At 33.5% G+C, this 18,017-nt stretch overlaps 1 protein-coding gene across 5 annotated transcripts in view; it reads right to left on the bottom strand.

The window, feature by feature from the left end:
• Window positions 1–1,115: 1,115 nt before the first annotated feature.
• The window catches only part of ARHGAP5 (Rho GTPase activating protein 5), a 64,773-nt gene continuing 47,871 nt past the window's right edge, over window positions 1,116–18,017 (bottom strand). For all 5 annotated transcript variants that reach the window (XM_037834772.1, XM_037834773.1, XM_037834770.1 and 2 more), the window contains exons 4-7: window positions 13,216–13,293; window positions 10,307–10,438; window positions 8,422–8,527; window positions 1,116–4,588 (exon numbers count right to left, since the gene is read on the bottom strand). In XM_037834772.1, coding sequence (XP_037690700.1) covers window positions 4,261–4,588; window positions 8,422–8,527; window positions 10,307–10,438; window positions 13,216–13,293 — 644 coding nt within the window. In that variant the 3' untranslated portion in view covers window positions 1,116–4,260. The remainder of the gene's footprint in view (window positions 4,589–8,421; window positions 8,528–10,306; window positions 10,439–13,215; window positions 13,294–18,017) is intronic.

The raw sequence follows: 18,017 nt of genomic DNA, 5'->3' as shown, positions 1-18,017 counted from the left end.
AGAAAATTTAATTAAGATATGAACCATGCAAGAACTAGGGATCCCCCTCTTACAAAGAAATAAAACGAGCATGGGGGGTAGGGGGAAGAATTGGAATCATGCTCAGTAAAGACTGAATAATAGTTGAATAATCAGGAAATATTCAGGAAATATTCATCAGATTTTAACTGCTTTAAGAAAGACCATGGTACTTGGAACACATCTAATCATTAATGTTGGAATATGAGATGACATTAATGCTTTTACATTCTTACCATCTTTTCAACTACACAGTGATGCTACCATAAAAAAAAAAAATGATTTTGAAGAGTAGTCCCTTCTATTATTGATTCTTAGAAAATTTTATTCTGAGATAATTTGATAACTTGAAAAAATTGCTGAGAACTTCAAGAGTTCAAATACAAAAAAATTAAATATATCCCATATGCAAAAATTTTCAGTATTGAAACAAATCAGAAATTGACCAACTTAAGAATTAAGGTACTTAATAAATTATAGTTAAATTTAAGATAAAGACAAAGATTCAAGTCAGATAGACCTGACCAGAATCATAGAATCTGACAACACCCATAAAGTTTGGCTTACTAATCACAAACTATGAAGAGAAAAGACAAAAATCTTATGTTCTTCAAAGGTAGCAGCCCTGCTGTAACCAGAATAAACTTAAAAATATTTTTAGCATCCCAAAAGAATGTTTAGCCACAGCTCAAATTTCAGATCCAGTTAACATTTGTCTTAGAAATCTATGCTTTATTACCTTGTTTTCTTGACCATTTTTAAAATACAATTTTCATCTGTATATATCCAGAATGAATTTTGGACCTCCTTTCAATGGGTCAGTGAAAGTTCAGAATCTCTCCCTAATAAAGTTTTCTTCATATTGACATAAATTTAAATTTTCATTTTTCACATTTTACTTAAAAATAAAATCAGCTGATTTTTACCACTGAAATGGTAAAAATAGAGGCAACTAGAACTTAAAATTATACAGCTTCTTAAATGTTTTATTCATAGCATTCTTTATACAGAATAAGCTTCACTGATATTTAATTCACTGCAGCATCCTGTGGGTGAAGCACAAAATTACATTAATTATAAACAAAGAAACAAAGCACTTTTGACTTTTAAAAATTATATATATTTATATCCAGTTGACAAATAGCATCACAATTATTACTGTATAAAAAACTAAAATCACCATGGAAGCTAAGGCCTAAGTTTTTATTCCAATTGTTCCCTTCTGTTTACGTCTAAGAGCTTTTAGAAATTAAATCCCAGTACCTCGAAAAAAGGAGTCTTCATTATTTACATACAGTATGGAAAATAAAAGCTGCTTTTCAGTTAGGTTAGATTGCTGTTACCTACAGTATTTACATTGTAAATGCCCAACCAAAAAAAAAAAGCACTAACAAATACCATTTCAAGCTGAAATATATTGCGCCTGGAATTCTGTTCTTAAATTAACTGTATATGTTAATAAGTGTCTGTTGAACAGACCTTGATTTCCAATATATCTACTGAAATTTTGCAACAGAGTACCACTATGTTTCTTTATACTGCTAATCTAGATACTGTTAAGCCCAATAATGTAATAACTACAAGCACTAAACCTTAAATGAAACAATGGCAACATGTGTATAGACGGAATTTTATTCAATATTTTAAAATATAATGTCTTACTGTTTTCCCATAATTATGAGACTATCTAATATTCTTTTAATCCTTTAAGAAGTCTCATATATAATGACCCTAAACAGTGAAACCTTCCAGTAACTTATGAGAAAAAAAATTCATTTGATTATATATTCTGTTCTTAGAATTATTTTTCTAATATTTAAAAACATATCTAAATCCTTGGGAAAAAAAACACAATCAATTCAGTGTAACAGACTGAACTTTAAATTGTACTTTGATTTTCAATAACTGTAACCTTCTGGTTAACTGAACCAAATGTTGAATATTGATGACTCACCATGAAGTGTGTCAAATCAATGATAGAATGCATAGAAAAGTGGAGGTAAGTTTTGGGGAAGATGTAAGGTAGTTAATGTGAAAAATGGTAAATGCTAGTTTTAACACAAAAAATGGGACTATTTGCAATGGAAGTTAAATTAACATAGTATAAAAGAGAATAGCTTAAATAAACTGGGATTCACATATTACAATAGCAAAGTTATGAAAGAATGAACTGAAGACACAAACAGTTCTGAAAATTCTCTTTTCAGCCTACTTCCAAATAGAAATAGTCAGGCTTTTTTCCTGTACATAGTTTGATGCTTTGTCTATACCATAATATAGTAGAAAAATAAATTCTTTAGCAACCTAGAAACAGTTTATAAAACTCTTTAAGTTTAATTTTCTTAGCCAGACATGCCAATGTTAAACTGACAGCTATAAATTAAAGCTATATAGACAATAGGTATAAGTAATATAGAACAAGTTAAGAATACTACATTTACCGGATTTTATTTTTTTAAAAATTACTGTACTTTCTTAATTCCTGTGTGCTTTGCAATAGGAATAATAGGGGCTTTGTTTTCTTAGAAAAGATAATAACATGTAAGATTGTAACACAAATAAGATAATTTATAGTATACATGTACTTCAACAGCAGTCTGGTTTATGTCATCTTAATTTTGAAGTTAAAATTAGAAGTACAATACCTAGGACATTAACAGTCTGGAAAGACAATATTTATTTTAGGAAAAACTTGAGCAAATCAAACTCTTAGGAGCCTCATATCTCAAAATCATCTATTTACTATAAAACACATAAAACAACCTTAAAATTGCATTATGAATGAAGATTACAACATTGACCAAAGAATCTTTCTTTACTATACAAAATATATCCTAGCAATGGAAAACAAGCCATTTTTTCCCTTTCCAGAAAAATATGGCATGGTTTGATAATGAAAGAATTTTGAATAAAGCCTAACAAAACAATTTACCTATGCCACCTATTCTGAGAATTTTGTCCATAATTTAGTGTTCTGGTTGCATCTTCACTAACAAAATGTTTAACCCCAGAAGCAGCAGTCATTTATAGCACATCTGGTACCAAAATCAAAGGAAAAAACTGGTTTAAAAAATGGTGCATGAGTCATTTTGGATTTTAGTACATGTCACAGAAAAGAATATGAATACAAGTTTGTAATTTTATATATACACACACTCCAAAGAGGCTGTCAGTACCCAAAGTATTTTTATTGCTACACTAGCAATGGATTTTTGGATATGTTTTTAAGGGCCACATAAAAATAGATTCAAGGAACAGATTAAATTGAAGTCCTAGATTAAAATGTTTGGTTTAAAGAATTTTCTACAACAAATTTCATGTTTATGTATGAAAAGTTATATAACTTTATATGAAAATGCCATGAACTATTTTTCTACACTATACTAAATGTATTCCCCAAGAGGGAAAAAATTAAAATATCTAAAATATATTAGATTAAGATTACAAGACCATCAAAGATCTTTTGAACATGCATCTGTTAACAGAACTGACAGTATACAAAATGTTCACTTCATTATGGATCATGAAGAAATAAACTGGTGACAACTATCTTTTGCACAACATTATCAACTCACTTTTGCCACAAGCATGTCCTTGGTTTGTATGTGTATACAAGAAATATGTTCATTTACCTCTCATCAAATCATCCACAGGTTTATTTGGAAGTAAAGATGAAGATGAAGAAATGTGAAATACGTTAAGTGGATTTTTTTTCTTTCTTTTAAACAACATCCCAAGCATGGCTGAAGTAGCCTGAAATTATAAAATACTTAACTGGGCTTTTTGTTATCTACACAGACTGCTAGGATGTAAAATAAGTTGCCCCAATTAGCACATTAAATAACAAAACCAGCCATAAAGCAGGCTGAAAAGCATTAAATGTTTCATATATGTGAGTTTTTAAATTATTTAATTTCTATAGAAAAATTTTATTCACAATATAATGTGGCAGAAATTGCCACAGGAATGATATAGTAATTGCAATAAGGTTGCATGCAGCAGCAGCTTTGTTTTTTATAGCTATTTTTGTTTATAAAAATTAAATCTCTCCAGTCATGCTTATCACATGGTCTTAGATCTGTAATGTAAATGAATAAGGAATACCATATAGTTCAAAGAGATGTCTCATCATTTTGAGTTGAATTATCTGTAAGAAACATGAAGTATACTACTGAACCCTGAAACATGCATGTTTAGATTTGCTTTTTGTCCAATTTCAGGCTGTCTGCAATCACTTCCTACTTATATAATACCAAGAGGATCGGTCTGTAATTGTGGTTGTATCAGCTGAGGTTGCAATGGTGGTGGTAACTGAAGTGGTACCATTGGTTCCACCAAATGTCCTGGGTTTGAAGGTGGGGGAGGAGCCACAGTGTTCACAGTTTCTACAATTTCTCCATTGTAAAAGAAAAACTGACACTGTTGAATGAATGTTTCAACAACAGATTGATGGATCTTAGTGGTAGACAGAAACTCGCGATTTTCAAAATCAGGTCTCATCAAGGTTGGCCAAAAACAGATGGATAAGTTGTCTGCTGTCATTAAGTTGGTTTTATTTTGCTGACTAACCCTGAAATTAAGAACGGAAAGAACCACTTAGACGTCAATAAAAACTCATACAATTACAGAAACCTAGAGTTGGACATTATCTCAGATTATTTAGATGTTACTAATTTTATTTTAACTTCAAATTTAAAACATTTTTCTTCCTGTGCAGTCTACATGCAACTACGTTCTAATAACAAGAGGCAGCAGTAAACAAGCATTCCTCATGCAGATCAAAGATAAGTCTTTTTGAACAGTTGCATCTCGGGATTTTATAATTTACATATGGAGCCTTCTTAGTTTGTGCAGGAAAAAAACACTTATTTCTCATGTGACAAATTTTAGCAAATTTCCAGATATAGAAATACTACATTCTGATTGGATACCCAGATTTCTTGACTACTGTGAAGATGAAAAGACTTGATAAACCAGGGTATGCCATCTTTTGCAATCAGCTTTGAAAAAATGACTTCGCCACATCTCCCACCAGGAGAATTTTGAACTTTCAACCAACATTAGGCTTTAGTATTCCAAAAGCAATCTTTTTAATCATTAAGTATCTTGCACACTGTTACAAACTTCATTTGAAAGACAACCCTCCATTCATAAAAACAATCCACCTTGAAATTCTTGTGATTTAACAATAAATAATTTACAAATGATCTTACATTATTAACTAGTTTGAATCCAGTCTTTTAAACGTATGAGCAAGCATCTCTACCATCATCTATAATAAACAAGAAAAATAAGAGGCAAATCTTGGATTATAACCCAAAATCAATTAGAGGGGATCTTAGGAATTTTATCCAACCTCTTCATTACACACTAAAGAAATAGTCCAGAAGTGTTCAGGTAGCAGGAAAATCTTATACTTAAATGTACAGATCAAAAAATTTTTTGATTGAAACCAAAGCACTGAAGCTGAGGTAAAAAAATGTGGGCTAAAAACATACGTTCTGTGGTGAAAGTCATCACTAGTTGTTAAAAGAGCCTAAAAATTAAAATATTCAAAATACAATCAACCTTTTATTGAAATCCACTGGGAAGGTACTAGGCCCAGTTTGTTGTTTCTTGTAGTATTTAAGTGCTACGTTCTGAAAATACTCACAATGTTGAAGGACAAGGGGTATGGGTATCAAGTTTAACTGAAAGTCAAAAACTATAAAGGAAAGGTACTAAACCAATTTGAGATGAAGGTGACAGGAAATGCTTCCTTGAAGAAGTAATTTTTGAGCTGAGTCAAGGATGATGGTCATGGGAAGAATGGTAAAAAGAAGTAATTCAGTCAAAACAGTGATTTACATCAAAACCTCCTGGAAGACTTGTTAAAGCAGATTGGTGGGGCCTACCCAGAGTTTCTGATTATGCCTGGGATGGTGCCTGAAATTTTGCACTCCTAACAAGTTCCCAGGCGATGCTGATGATTTGGGGGCCATATTTTGAGAACCTCTGAGCAGTCATATTAAGATGTGATGAGGGACTAGGCACAACTTGTGTTAATTGCTATTAGTTCAATATAGTTGGAGCTTACTTGGTGTGTATATATACGGTGGTGAGAGGAGGAAAGGAAAGGTAACGGAAAAAGTTAAAACCAAACCACCTAGTGTTAAAAGAGCTGGATACTATCCTGAGAAAATAAGGAGCTATTAATTTAACTGGAAGTGATCTTTACAGAAGGATCTTTCAAGCCTAAGGATCAAGTGAGGATCAGGAGGGAGAAATTGGCAGGGAGAGATCAATTAAGAGTTCCCTAAATGAAAAATAATAAACCCTGAACTAAAGCAATGACAGAAAATGGAAACATAATTAGGAGAAAAAAACTATTTGACATGGTAACTCATAGGATGTGGTAGGTGAGAGAGAATATTAACAAAGAGTAAATAAATGACTAGTTTCGCAATCTTTGCAATTTGTCAATCATCCAGTATACAATTATTTGTTTATAGTTTTTCTCTTATACTAGAAGGTAAGCTCCATGAAGCTTATACTTGGTTCACTTACAAGAATAACGGGGTACAAAGAGGACTTACCCGTCTATGGCTATATGAAGACTACTTTTAAATATATGTCTGATCATGTTAATCCTCTGCTCAACTCTCTAGCAGCTTTCCATATCACTCAGAGTAACAGAATATAAACCAAGCAATACTTCTTTCATTGATAAAATCTTGCTCACCCCTCCCCCCGCCCCCCTAAAAAAGGGCAGCTGAACTCAACAGTGTGCTTAGTGACACAAGTGATTTATATTCTGAAGCAATCTCCTTATCTTGTCAGTGAAACATTCTGAGGACCAAAGCTGGTCAATGGACCACACTCTTGAGTAGTACTGTCCTATATGATCTGACACTGTCCCTTCCCTTTCTGACCTCATCTCTTAAACCCTACCCATCCTGCACTCTGCTCACTCCCAGCTTCTTTACTGCTCCTGAATTCATCAAATGTGCTTTTGTCTGTGCTTGTTGTACCACCAGAACCTATTATAGTTCTGTGACATGGCGTTACATAGTGGGTCAGCACTGTGATCATTTGAACATGCTCTTCCCTCTGAAACCTCTCCCTACCTTGTTTAGTGAAATCCAAATCGTATTTTGGCAGTTTGATAAGAAGAGACAATAATGACATGTTCACAAATCATCCCAACACTCCATATTGGGTAAGGTCTCTTATAGCACCCTATGCACATCTTTATCTTACCACCAACCACTCTCATGGTAGTGTAATTTCAAAAGAGGAAATTCCACTATTTAGACTGCAAAACTATGTATGTTGGTGTTTTTTCAGGGAAGGAGACTTTAAGGAAAAGCTATGAGAAATGCTAGTATGATTATATACTACATGGACAGCAACAATAAAATTTTAAACATTGGTTAATTTTCTTCAAACTTTGTTTGGGCCTTGAGGGTTTATTAGTTTAAAAAAACAAACTTCAGTTCATTAAAATGTCAATAGAAAATATTATGAGTAGACTTTTGAAAAATTAGTGCAAATATCAATAATCCCATTCAGTCCTCAGAAATGAGGTGTTATTCTTTTCATTTTTATAGTTGAGAAAATCAAGATTTGGCAAGGGTAAGTAATGTGCCCAAGGTCATAGAACTAGCGTGATATTTCAAACGCAAGTCAGTATGACTCTAGTCTGAGCTTTTAACCATTATACAATACTGTCTCTCTCTCACTAAAAGTTCTGGAAAGAGAATTTTTTAGAAAAAAGCATGAACATGAAGCTCAACATATTTAGGAATATTAGAATAATACAGGATTAGTGTCCTGCATTTCAGGTACTAGGTTAGATAGTAATATAAATTCAAATTTCTGATAAAATTCCATTGTGTGGAATATCCAAATGAAACAAGAAAGAACACACCAAAGTAACACATAGTAGAAAAAGGAAATCAAACTACTGACCTGGTTTCCAGTCATAAATGTGTCACTTATTAATTGTGTGACTTTGGGCATACTATTTCCCTCTTTAAGCCTCAATTTTCCCAACTCCAAATAAGTTGATTTGGCTAATTATCTAACTGACATTTCATACCAAAAATTCTAAGGTTCTATATAAGAGAAGTGTCAAAGCATAAGTGTGATTAAAAAAAGAAAATGTATATAATCATTACAAATTTAAATATAATCATTATACATAACAAACCAATCATATGTCTTTGAACTATCTGATTTTTTTTTTAATCAAGAAAAAATAATATTATCTGGACTAAGTGTATTACCATTAGTGGACCAAACACTGAATCATATGTTTAAATTAGTGTCCCTTTTTCTACCTTATAATACCCAATTCATAAAATTACATGCTTGAAATGTGTGGTACATTTTCTTGCAAAAAACAAAACAAAGTAAAAATACCTGTTTAGATGTGTAATTACATATCTGAATACGTCATAGTTTACAGGATGGAATTTCTTAACAATTTCTTTCAATGCATGAAGACGTTCTGTTTTATCTGGGGTTTCTGTAAAATTAAAGTAATGAATTCATGAAAATTATAACTTTAAAGTTTAATTTCAGAAATATCTGATGCTTCCTGCTACGCTTACTATGAGAGACCATAAGAGTATGTTTGAAGCGTATTAGGACAGGTAAACAAAAACAAAGAAAATGTTATAAAGAACATACTAAAAATATCTAAATTTAAAAGTAACTTAAACTAACAGAATATGATTGGTTGTCACTATCTATTACACTAGCCTTTTGGTAAGTAATGTCAATCATTAAATATCAAAGTGTCTCAGTGCCAATAAAATGGGAAATGGTATATTATCAATTTTACTTATGCAATTTACATAACTAGATACTGATTTAGAATTAGCTCATGACTTTTAATAAATATTAGGCTCTTAATATTCAAGCTACAGATAGCAAATATTTTAGGTTTTGTGAGCCACATGGTCTCTGTCGCAACTATTCAACACTGCAACTGTAGCATAAAAACAGTCGTAGATAATGGGTAAACAAAGGAATGTGGCTGTGTTCCAATAAAATAAACTATTTATGGTCATTGCAATGTGAATTGCATGTAATTTTCACGTTATGAAATATTATTCTTTTGATTTTGCACAATCATTTACTATTCTTGGTTCACAAAGCTTCCAAAAATAGGTGTCAGGCTGAATTTGGCCTGTAGTCCAGTTTGCTGATATTTGATTTAAAGGATCAACCCTATGTTTATTTATAATCTTACTTTGATTATCAAAAATCTTTCTTTTCAGGCAGTATATACATTGAACTTACTCTCCAAATTTATGCAAATTACGAAACAGGATAAGTGAAATGTGGTACTTCAATAAATGGAAGAGAAGAGAGTGTCTTCCTCCTCTTCCTTATTCATTTCATTCTTCCCGAAGGAAAAACCTGAACATATCAATTCCTTATAGTTGTATAACCAAGTACTAATAAATTCTCATCTGCCAAATATTACTTCTAAATCAGCCCTCAAACCAAATCAATTAAACAATTTCTCCAGTTTACATAAGACAGTATATAAGGCAACTATATCTTGAGACAACATAATGAAATAGTTCTTAATAAAAAACAATTTAACCATGAACTTTGACAGTCAAACTATAAAAAGTAGTTTCACGTTAGAGAAGCCTGATGACCTAAAATCAAAAGGAAATAGTAAATAGAAATATTAAAAAATGACATCAATTTTAGCTATTGACAAATTGAGGATTAACTAGCTACTACAATGTATAATTTCCAAATAGACTGTTTCATTACCTAAATAACAAATGAGTATCTGTTTACTGGAAACATGTGGATGAATGATGGCAAAGTAGGAATAAATACTGAATTAAGTATCCATTTACTGTCTTACTTATTCCAGAAAAAACCTGAGTTAAAAATGTTTAAATACACATGTGTAGACCATATTTGGGTTAATATTTGACTTAAGTACACTACAGATGCATTCATTTGAGGGGTTTATTTAATTTTCTTATAATGTCTTTGATTTCGAATTAAAAGCACAAGTCTCAAACTTCTAAGTACAATGATCCTCAAACTTCTAGGAGCATTTGAGTCACTTAGGAGGTCAGATAAAACTGAATATCCCTGGGTGCCAACCCCAGAGGTTCTGATTTTATTTAGATTTAGAGGAAAATACCATTAAGAAACCAAGTTCTGAAGAGCCGAATTTTTATTCAAGAGTGTGACTAATTTTAACACTTAGCAATCAATATCCAAAAACTGCCACCATCATTCCCCTCCAAAACAGGAGATTTATACTTACTTGCTGCTTCCAATAGCTCTGGATGAAGAGAATAGGGAATTAAAGGATCTGGCAGATCTGCAAAGAAAGCTTTAAGAGCTCCAGCTACAGCATTTACTGTTACTTCCATTGATACTAGATTGATATTATGATCTGTAAGGCAAAAATTAAAAATTGAACTTACAGTCTATATAATAAAATGTTAATTTATTATAGGAAGAATAAGCCAAACAGGTGTTTCTAAGACCCAAAGATATTTAAGTCTTCTTATTGGACATCATTGTTTTACTATGAAGTCTGCTAACAAACCCATAAATTTCAAGTAAACAACACAGATCAGGGAAAACAAAATCAAATTAAGAAGTATTTTCTGTTATAATAAAAACCTTTTAGGCTTATGTATATATGAAAAATTTTAACTTTTAGTAATACCTATACACTTATTTTGTTTACATAAGCTATTTAAAAGAAGCCAAATGGAAACAGAAAACAAAAAGTAGGAATTATACATAAAATTTCTAATTTAGACCTTTGAAACTTTATACTTAAATTTTTCATATCAAACAGTTCAAATTTTAAAAGTTAGCAGCTAAGTTCTGATTTAAAAAAAAAGAATGGAACTGCAGTTGTATCCTAAAGACAAATTTCATATTAAAGTCACTTGTTCTACTTATTGTAAATTTCCCCATCACTCACAGGTAATCATTGTTTACACTTTGGCATGTTTCATTTCAGCCCTTTTCTGTCCATTAAAAATAAAAGCCAAATCATATATACATTTTATATCTGATTCCATTTTTAAACATTATCCAAGGTTCTTATAAACTTCACAAGCAATTTTTTTAAAAGTATTTTGTTTTTGCAGGGTAACATTCCACTGTAATATAATTTCAAACTTGCAGAAATATTCCAACAGCACTAAGAACTCACATTGTTAACCTAGAATTACCAATCAGTAATATTTTGCCATAATAAACAATTTAATAGTTATAAAATATTACCTCAGATGTTACAATTTACAAACACTATTCTATTCTGAACATTTAGATTTATTTCATTTTAAAATATTATAAAGATACTATGATAAACACTTTCAAGTATTAAAGCTTATTTCCTTAGGTTACATTCCTTGTATGAGGTATCATATAGGCATTTTATGTGATAACTCCAACAGAAAATTCTTCATATTTAATATTTCATTATTCCTAAATTACTTTTATCATGCCCATCTAAAGATGAAGAAATTGAGATTTAAAAAGATTAACTCACCTGGAGCAAAAAAACAGTAAGAACCACGAAACAAAAACAGGAAGTCTAATTCAAGAGGCCCTGGTATTAACTACTACTCTGTCTTCAATTACTGGAATTGCACCAATTCAATAACATAAAGTCAAACATTTTTTAACATAATATATACATTTTTAAAAGGCCTATGTATAGCACTCAAACAATACTTCGCCAGTTTTGCCATTTCAATGCACACAAATCTTCATTTGACACAGCTACCTAGTAGTCTACTTACAGACAGAAAAAGTTCCCACTCCCCACCCCTTTTTAAAATTACAAACAATGCTCTATGAATACTCTTGCATATCTTAAGATATATTAAGCATATCTTAATATGCTTCTCAAACATAAAATCATAGCAGTACATTTTCTCTAGTAACTATGTATTATATTCACCAAGTGCCTCTCAAAAGGCACCCCCAAACAAGTGTACAAGACACCTATTTGCCTTTGCCATAACCCAACGAACTTTTTCACTCTGATAGAAACACAATTTTTTTTTTATTTCCAACTGATAGAGGCTGAATATCTTATCATGTATTTGTTAGCTGCTTTCTTCTGACGTGAACTGCTTAATCTAGCATAAGTATTCCATACCCTCCCCAAGTTTATAGTTTGTCTCCTGATTTTGATTATGTTTAACTATCTTCTCATACAGAATTTTTGCATTTTTGGGCAGCCCAGCTTATCATCTAGTTCATGCTTTGTAGGTTTCTCATCAAGTTTAGGCCTTTCCTTACTCCAATATTATAAAAATACTCATTTTTTCCGTAGTAGTTATGGTTTTCACTTTTTATATTTACATTTTTTGACATCGTTAAGAATTTACTTTGAGTAGGGCATCCAGCCTTTTCTTTTCTTTTTTTTTTTTTTAACTCCTAATAGTTTTCCCAATATAAAAAAAAAATATGTTCAAATAAGAATTCCCCATGGCATACAAAGACACTGACTGATCCATTGTTAAGTCCATTTATTGCTTTTCTAATTCTGGTGATGGATTGATGGATTTAGTCACAGTCTGGATTTGTTAGATAGCTTTTTGGGTTATGGATATGAAATACAGGAAGAAACTGAGTAAAAGTCTATGGGCATTAAAATAACTAATCTTGCTCAAAATATTTGTTTTATAATGCTCCCTGCAGTCTCAGGTTAAGAAAGTGTATCATTTCTAAAACAAAACCTATTTGCTGCATTCCATTCCTTCTGGGTCTATGAAGGACTTTGCCTGGATATTGAATATCTTGTTTTTCAGTACTTCATTTTTACACCTATAAAAAATATACAGTATTTTCCAGATTTGACTGCCTCTTCTTGTCATCTTCAATTGCAAACATATTAAAGAAGTTTTGTACTACATACTTCTATTCTGATACTACATACTTCCTATTATCATTTCCTAGTACCCAGACCTAAGTAATCAATGACTCTGTTGCTAGTATAAGGTCCACAGACTTCTACTAGCTCTCAATTTTCCTTGATTGTAATATCTATTCTACATATTACTTCTAATTTCACCCCCAAACTTTCCACCCCTACCATCCACATCTTTAGATTTTCGAATAAAAATTAATTTTCCTACCATGAAATTCCAATAAGGAAAACAATTAAAAAAAGGATTTTATTTTATATAATTATATTCCTACCTTGATCAAACTGCTTTTGAATGTTGTCTTGATCAGTTTTATTTCCACTAACACGGTAGAGTCCTTCAGTACATAACCCTAACAGAATAAAGAAATATACATGTTTTTATACACACACACACACACACACACACACATGACAATTGTACTCAATCTGAAGTACAACTAAGTATAACTTAGTGACTCAGAAAAACATAGTGATAAAATATTTCAAGAATAAATATTTTTTGAGCATTTCATTTCTAAATACATTCTTAATGAACTACTTATACTAGAGCATTTAAGACATCCAGTTCTAGACAATGAGTAGAACATGTCTCCCTACTCCTCCTACCAAGTAAAGCTAAAAACCCTGAACATAATATACAGAAAACAAACATAAGACTGAATCATGAAGACAAGAAGGTAGAATGCCTAGGGACCTTGGGACCTGAAGAATGACACAGCAACGAGTTCCATGGGTTTCCTTTTTGCCTCCAAAAAATCTTGGACTGGGCAATGGACAAGACCACAACCCAGAAACATCCATCGGCATCGAAAAAACAGCAGCAGCAAGAAAAGCCTGATTTCTCTAGTCAAAGGACTGGGAAAAGTGCAGCCTAGCAAGACAAAATTTTTTTGATAATAAACATCCTACTCCAACCAAACACCACGGCCCCAAACATGCCACTGGAGGCCAAGTGGGAAACCTGGACTTCCCTGCTCAGCAGTAACAAGGAGCCCCTCTCCCTGCCAGCAGTGTCAGCAGAAGCTAAGTGGAGGGACTGAGAAATACAATAACAAAAAACAAAAAAACAAAAAACAGAAAACCCACTGAATAGACTTGAGCAGAATGACAGAGGAAAGAATCACTGAACTGAAGATAGATCAATAGAAATTACCCAATCTTTACAAAGAGGAGGAAGAGGGTAAATATAAATGCCAGTATCATTGTATTTTTGGTTTGTAACTCCATTTTTCCTTTTACTCCTATTGCATGTAAAATGCAAATGCATACAAAGTCATGATAAATCAATGGTTTTTGTATTCATGATATATAAAAAAGTGACCCAGTTAAAACTACGTAAAGGTAAAGGTTTAGGAACATAGTTTGTGTATACTATCAAAGTTAAGCTGATATTAACCAAACAAGATTTTAGAGATTTAGGATGTTAACTTCAAGGGTCACGGTAGTAACCACAAAGAAGATACCAGAAAAACATTCAGAGAAGGAAACGGGTAAGGAATTCTAGAAGGTTCACTACAAAAAAATAAACTGAAAGACTTAAATTAGCAGAATGGTTAAAAAGCATGACCCATAACTTTTTTTTTTTTTCCATTTTTATTGAGATTGTTCAGATACCATACAATTATCCAAAGATCCAAAGTGTACAATCACTTGCCCCTGGGTACCCTCATACAGCTGTGCATCCATCACACTTAATTTTTGTTCAATTTTTAGAAACTTTTCATTACTCCAGACAAGAAATAAAGTGAAAGATGAAAAAAGAAAAGGAAACTCTAAACCTCCCCTATCCCTAACCAACCCCCCTCAATTGTTGACTCCTAGTATTGATATAGTACGTTTGTTACTGTTTACGAAAAAATGTTGAAATACTACTAACTGTAGTATATAGTTTGTAATAGGTATATAGTTCTTCCCTATATGCCCCTCTATTATTAACTTCTAATTGTATTGTCATACATTTGTTCTGGTTCATGAAGTGATTTCTAGTATTTGTACAGTTGATCATGGACATTGCCCACCACAGGATTCAGTTTCATACATTTCCATCTTTTGACCTCCAACTTTCCTTCTGGTGACATATATGACTCTAAGCTTCCCCTTTCCACCTCATTCACACACCATTCAGCACTGTTAGTTATTCTCACATCTTGCTACCAACACCCCTGTTCATTTCCAAACATTTAAGTTCATCCTAATTGAACATTCTGCTCATACTAAGCAAGAGCATCTACATTCCTTCCACAAGGCAGGAGGGAGAGTCAAAGAAGGTAGAGAGGCAAAAGAAAGAGGAAACAAAAAAAATGACAGCTAGGAAGCAGCAAAAGGAAAAATAACCTTAAAGTAGAATAAAGAATCAGACAATACCACCAATGTCAAGTGTCTAACATGCCTCCCCTATCCGCCCCCCTTATCCGCATTCACCTTGGTATATCACCTTTGTTACATTAAAGGAAGCATAATACAATGATTCTATTAGTTACAGTCTCTAGTTTATGCTGATTGCATCCCTCCCCCAATGCCTCCCCATTTTTAACACCTTGAAAGGTTGACATTTGCTTGTTCTCCCTCATAAAAGAACATATTTGTACATTTTATCACAATTGTTGAATACTCTAGATTTCACCAAGTTACACAGTCCCAGTCATTATCTTTCCTCCTTTCTTGTGGTGTCTCACATGCTCCCCATCTTTCTCTCTCAACCATATTCATAGTTACCTTTGTTCAGTGTACTTACATTGTTGTGCTACCATATCCCAAAATTGTGTTCCAAACCACACACTCCTGTCTTCTATCACCCTGTAGTGCTCCCTTTAGTATTTCCAGTAGGGCAGGTGTCTTGTTCACAAAGTCTCTCATTGTCTGTCAGAAAATGTTTTGAGCTCTCCCTCATATTTGAAGGACAGCTTTGCTGGATACAGGATTCTTGGTTGGTGGTTTTTCTCTTTCAGTATCTTAAATATATCACACCACTTCCTTCTTGCCTCCATGGTTTCTGCTGAGAGATCCGCACATAGTCTTATTAAGCTTCCTTTGTATGTAATGGATTGCTTTTCTCTTGCTGCTTTCAGGATTCTCTCTTTGTCTTTGACATTTGATAATCTGATTAAGTGTCTTGACGTAGGCCTCTTCATATCTCTTGTGTTTGGAGTACGCTGCGCTTCTTGGATCTGTAATTTTATGTCTTTCATAAGAGATGGGAAGTTTTCATTAATTATTTCCTTTATTATTGCTTCTGCCCCCTTTCCCTTCTCTTCTCCTTCTGGGACACCAATGATACGTACATTATTGTACTTTGTTTCATCCTTGAGTTCCCGGAGACGTTGCTCATATTTTTTTCATTCTTTTCTCCATCTGCTCCTTTGCGTGTAGGCTTTCAGGTGTTTTGTTCTCCAGTTCCTGGGTGTTTTCTTCTGCCTCTTGAGATCTGCTGTTGTATGTTTCCATTGTGTCTTTCATCTCTTGTGTTGTGCCTTTCATTTCCATAGATTCTATTAGCAGGTTTTTTGAACTTTTGATTTCTGCAGTATACATGTCCAGTTCTTCCTTTACAGCCTCTATCTCTTTTGCAGTATCTTCTCTAAACTTTTTGAATTGATTTAGCATTAGTTGTTTAAATTCCTGTATCTCAGTTGAAGTGTATGTTTGTTCCTTTGACTGGGCCATAACTTTGTTTTTCTTAGTGTAGGTTGTAATTTTCTGTTGTCTAGGCATGGTTTCCTTGGTTATCGAAATTGGGTTTTCTCAGACCAGAACAGGCTCAGGTCCCAGAGGGAAGAAATATTCAGTATCTGATTTCCCTGCGGGTGTGTCTTAGAAAACTGCTCCACCCTTTGATGCCTCGGGTCACTGTGCTTTTCTGCCCAGCAGGTGACGCCTGTTAGCCTATAATTCTTGACTGGTGTGAGGAGGTATGGCCCTGCTCCCCCAGGCTCTGGGGTCTGGTTCTGAATGGAAAGGGCCCCACCCCTTCCCTCCTAGAGAAGACAGACCCCCCAGGTGGAGGTCATGAGCATTTCAATGGTCTCGCTCTCTGCTTGTGGAGTCTCCACCCTTCCCAGAGTCACAGCCCTGGAAACTGAAAATGACTGGGGCTTTCTCCACTGAGCCAAAAAAGAAACAGATAGCCCCCTTCAGACCCAGTCCAAGGCAACCCTCCGGCTCTCCCAGGTCAGTCGTCACCCAAAGCCTCTGTCTGTTTTTTGGGGCTGCGTACCTGTAGTGAGCAGTTCACGCTTGCTACTTAAAACCTCAGTTGGAGCTCAGCTGAGCTGTATTCGCTTGCTGGGAGAGAGCTTCTCTGTGGCACCACGCGGCTCCGCAGCTCGGGCTAAGGGGGAGGGGGTCTTACTTACAGATTTTATGCTGTGTTCTCAGGCATTCCTCCCAATTCAGGTTGGTGTATGATGAGTGGATGGTCTCGTTTGTCCCCCCGCAGTTATTCTGGATTATTTACTAGTTGTTTCTGTTTTTTTGTAGTTGTTCCAGGGGGACTACTTAGCTTCCACTCCTCTCTATGCCGCCATCTTGCCCGACTCCCGACCCATTACTTTTTACAAGAGACTCACCTTAAATTCAAAGACACAAGTAGGTTGAAAGTGAAAGAATAGGAAAAAAAAATTCTATTAAAATAGTAATCAAAAGAGTTGGGGTGGCTATATAAATATCAGAGAAAATAGACAAGACAAAAACTGTTAAAAGGGACAAAGGTGAACACTTTTGATAAAAGTGTCAATTCCTCAAGAAGAGGTAACAATTATAAATATATATGCATCTAACAACAGAGCCACAATACAGCTAAACAAGTATCAAGAGATTCGAAGGGAGAAATAAAGAGTTCTATATTGATGGCAAAAGATGCCAACACATGACTTTCAATAAAGGATAAAATATCTAGATAAAAGATCAATAAGAAAACAGAGGACTTGAACAATACTATAAACCAACAATACCTAGTAGACATATATAGAACACTTCATCCAGCAATAGCAGAGAACACATTCTTCTCAAGTGCACATGGATCATTCTCTAAGGTAGGACATACAGTATTCATAAAACAAATGTCAATAAATTTAAA

The sequence above is a fragment of the Choloepus didactylus genome, chromosome 4 (genome assembly GCF_015220235.1).
Source record: "Choloepus didactylus isolate mChoDid1 chromosome 4, mChoDid1.pri, whole genome shotgun sequence".
NCBI classification, from domain to species: domain Eukaryota; kingdom Metazoa; phylum Chordata; class Mammalia; order Pilosa; family Megalonychidae; genus Choloepus; species Choloepus didactylus.
This window is presented reverse-complemented; position numbering and strand designations above follow the sequence as displayed.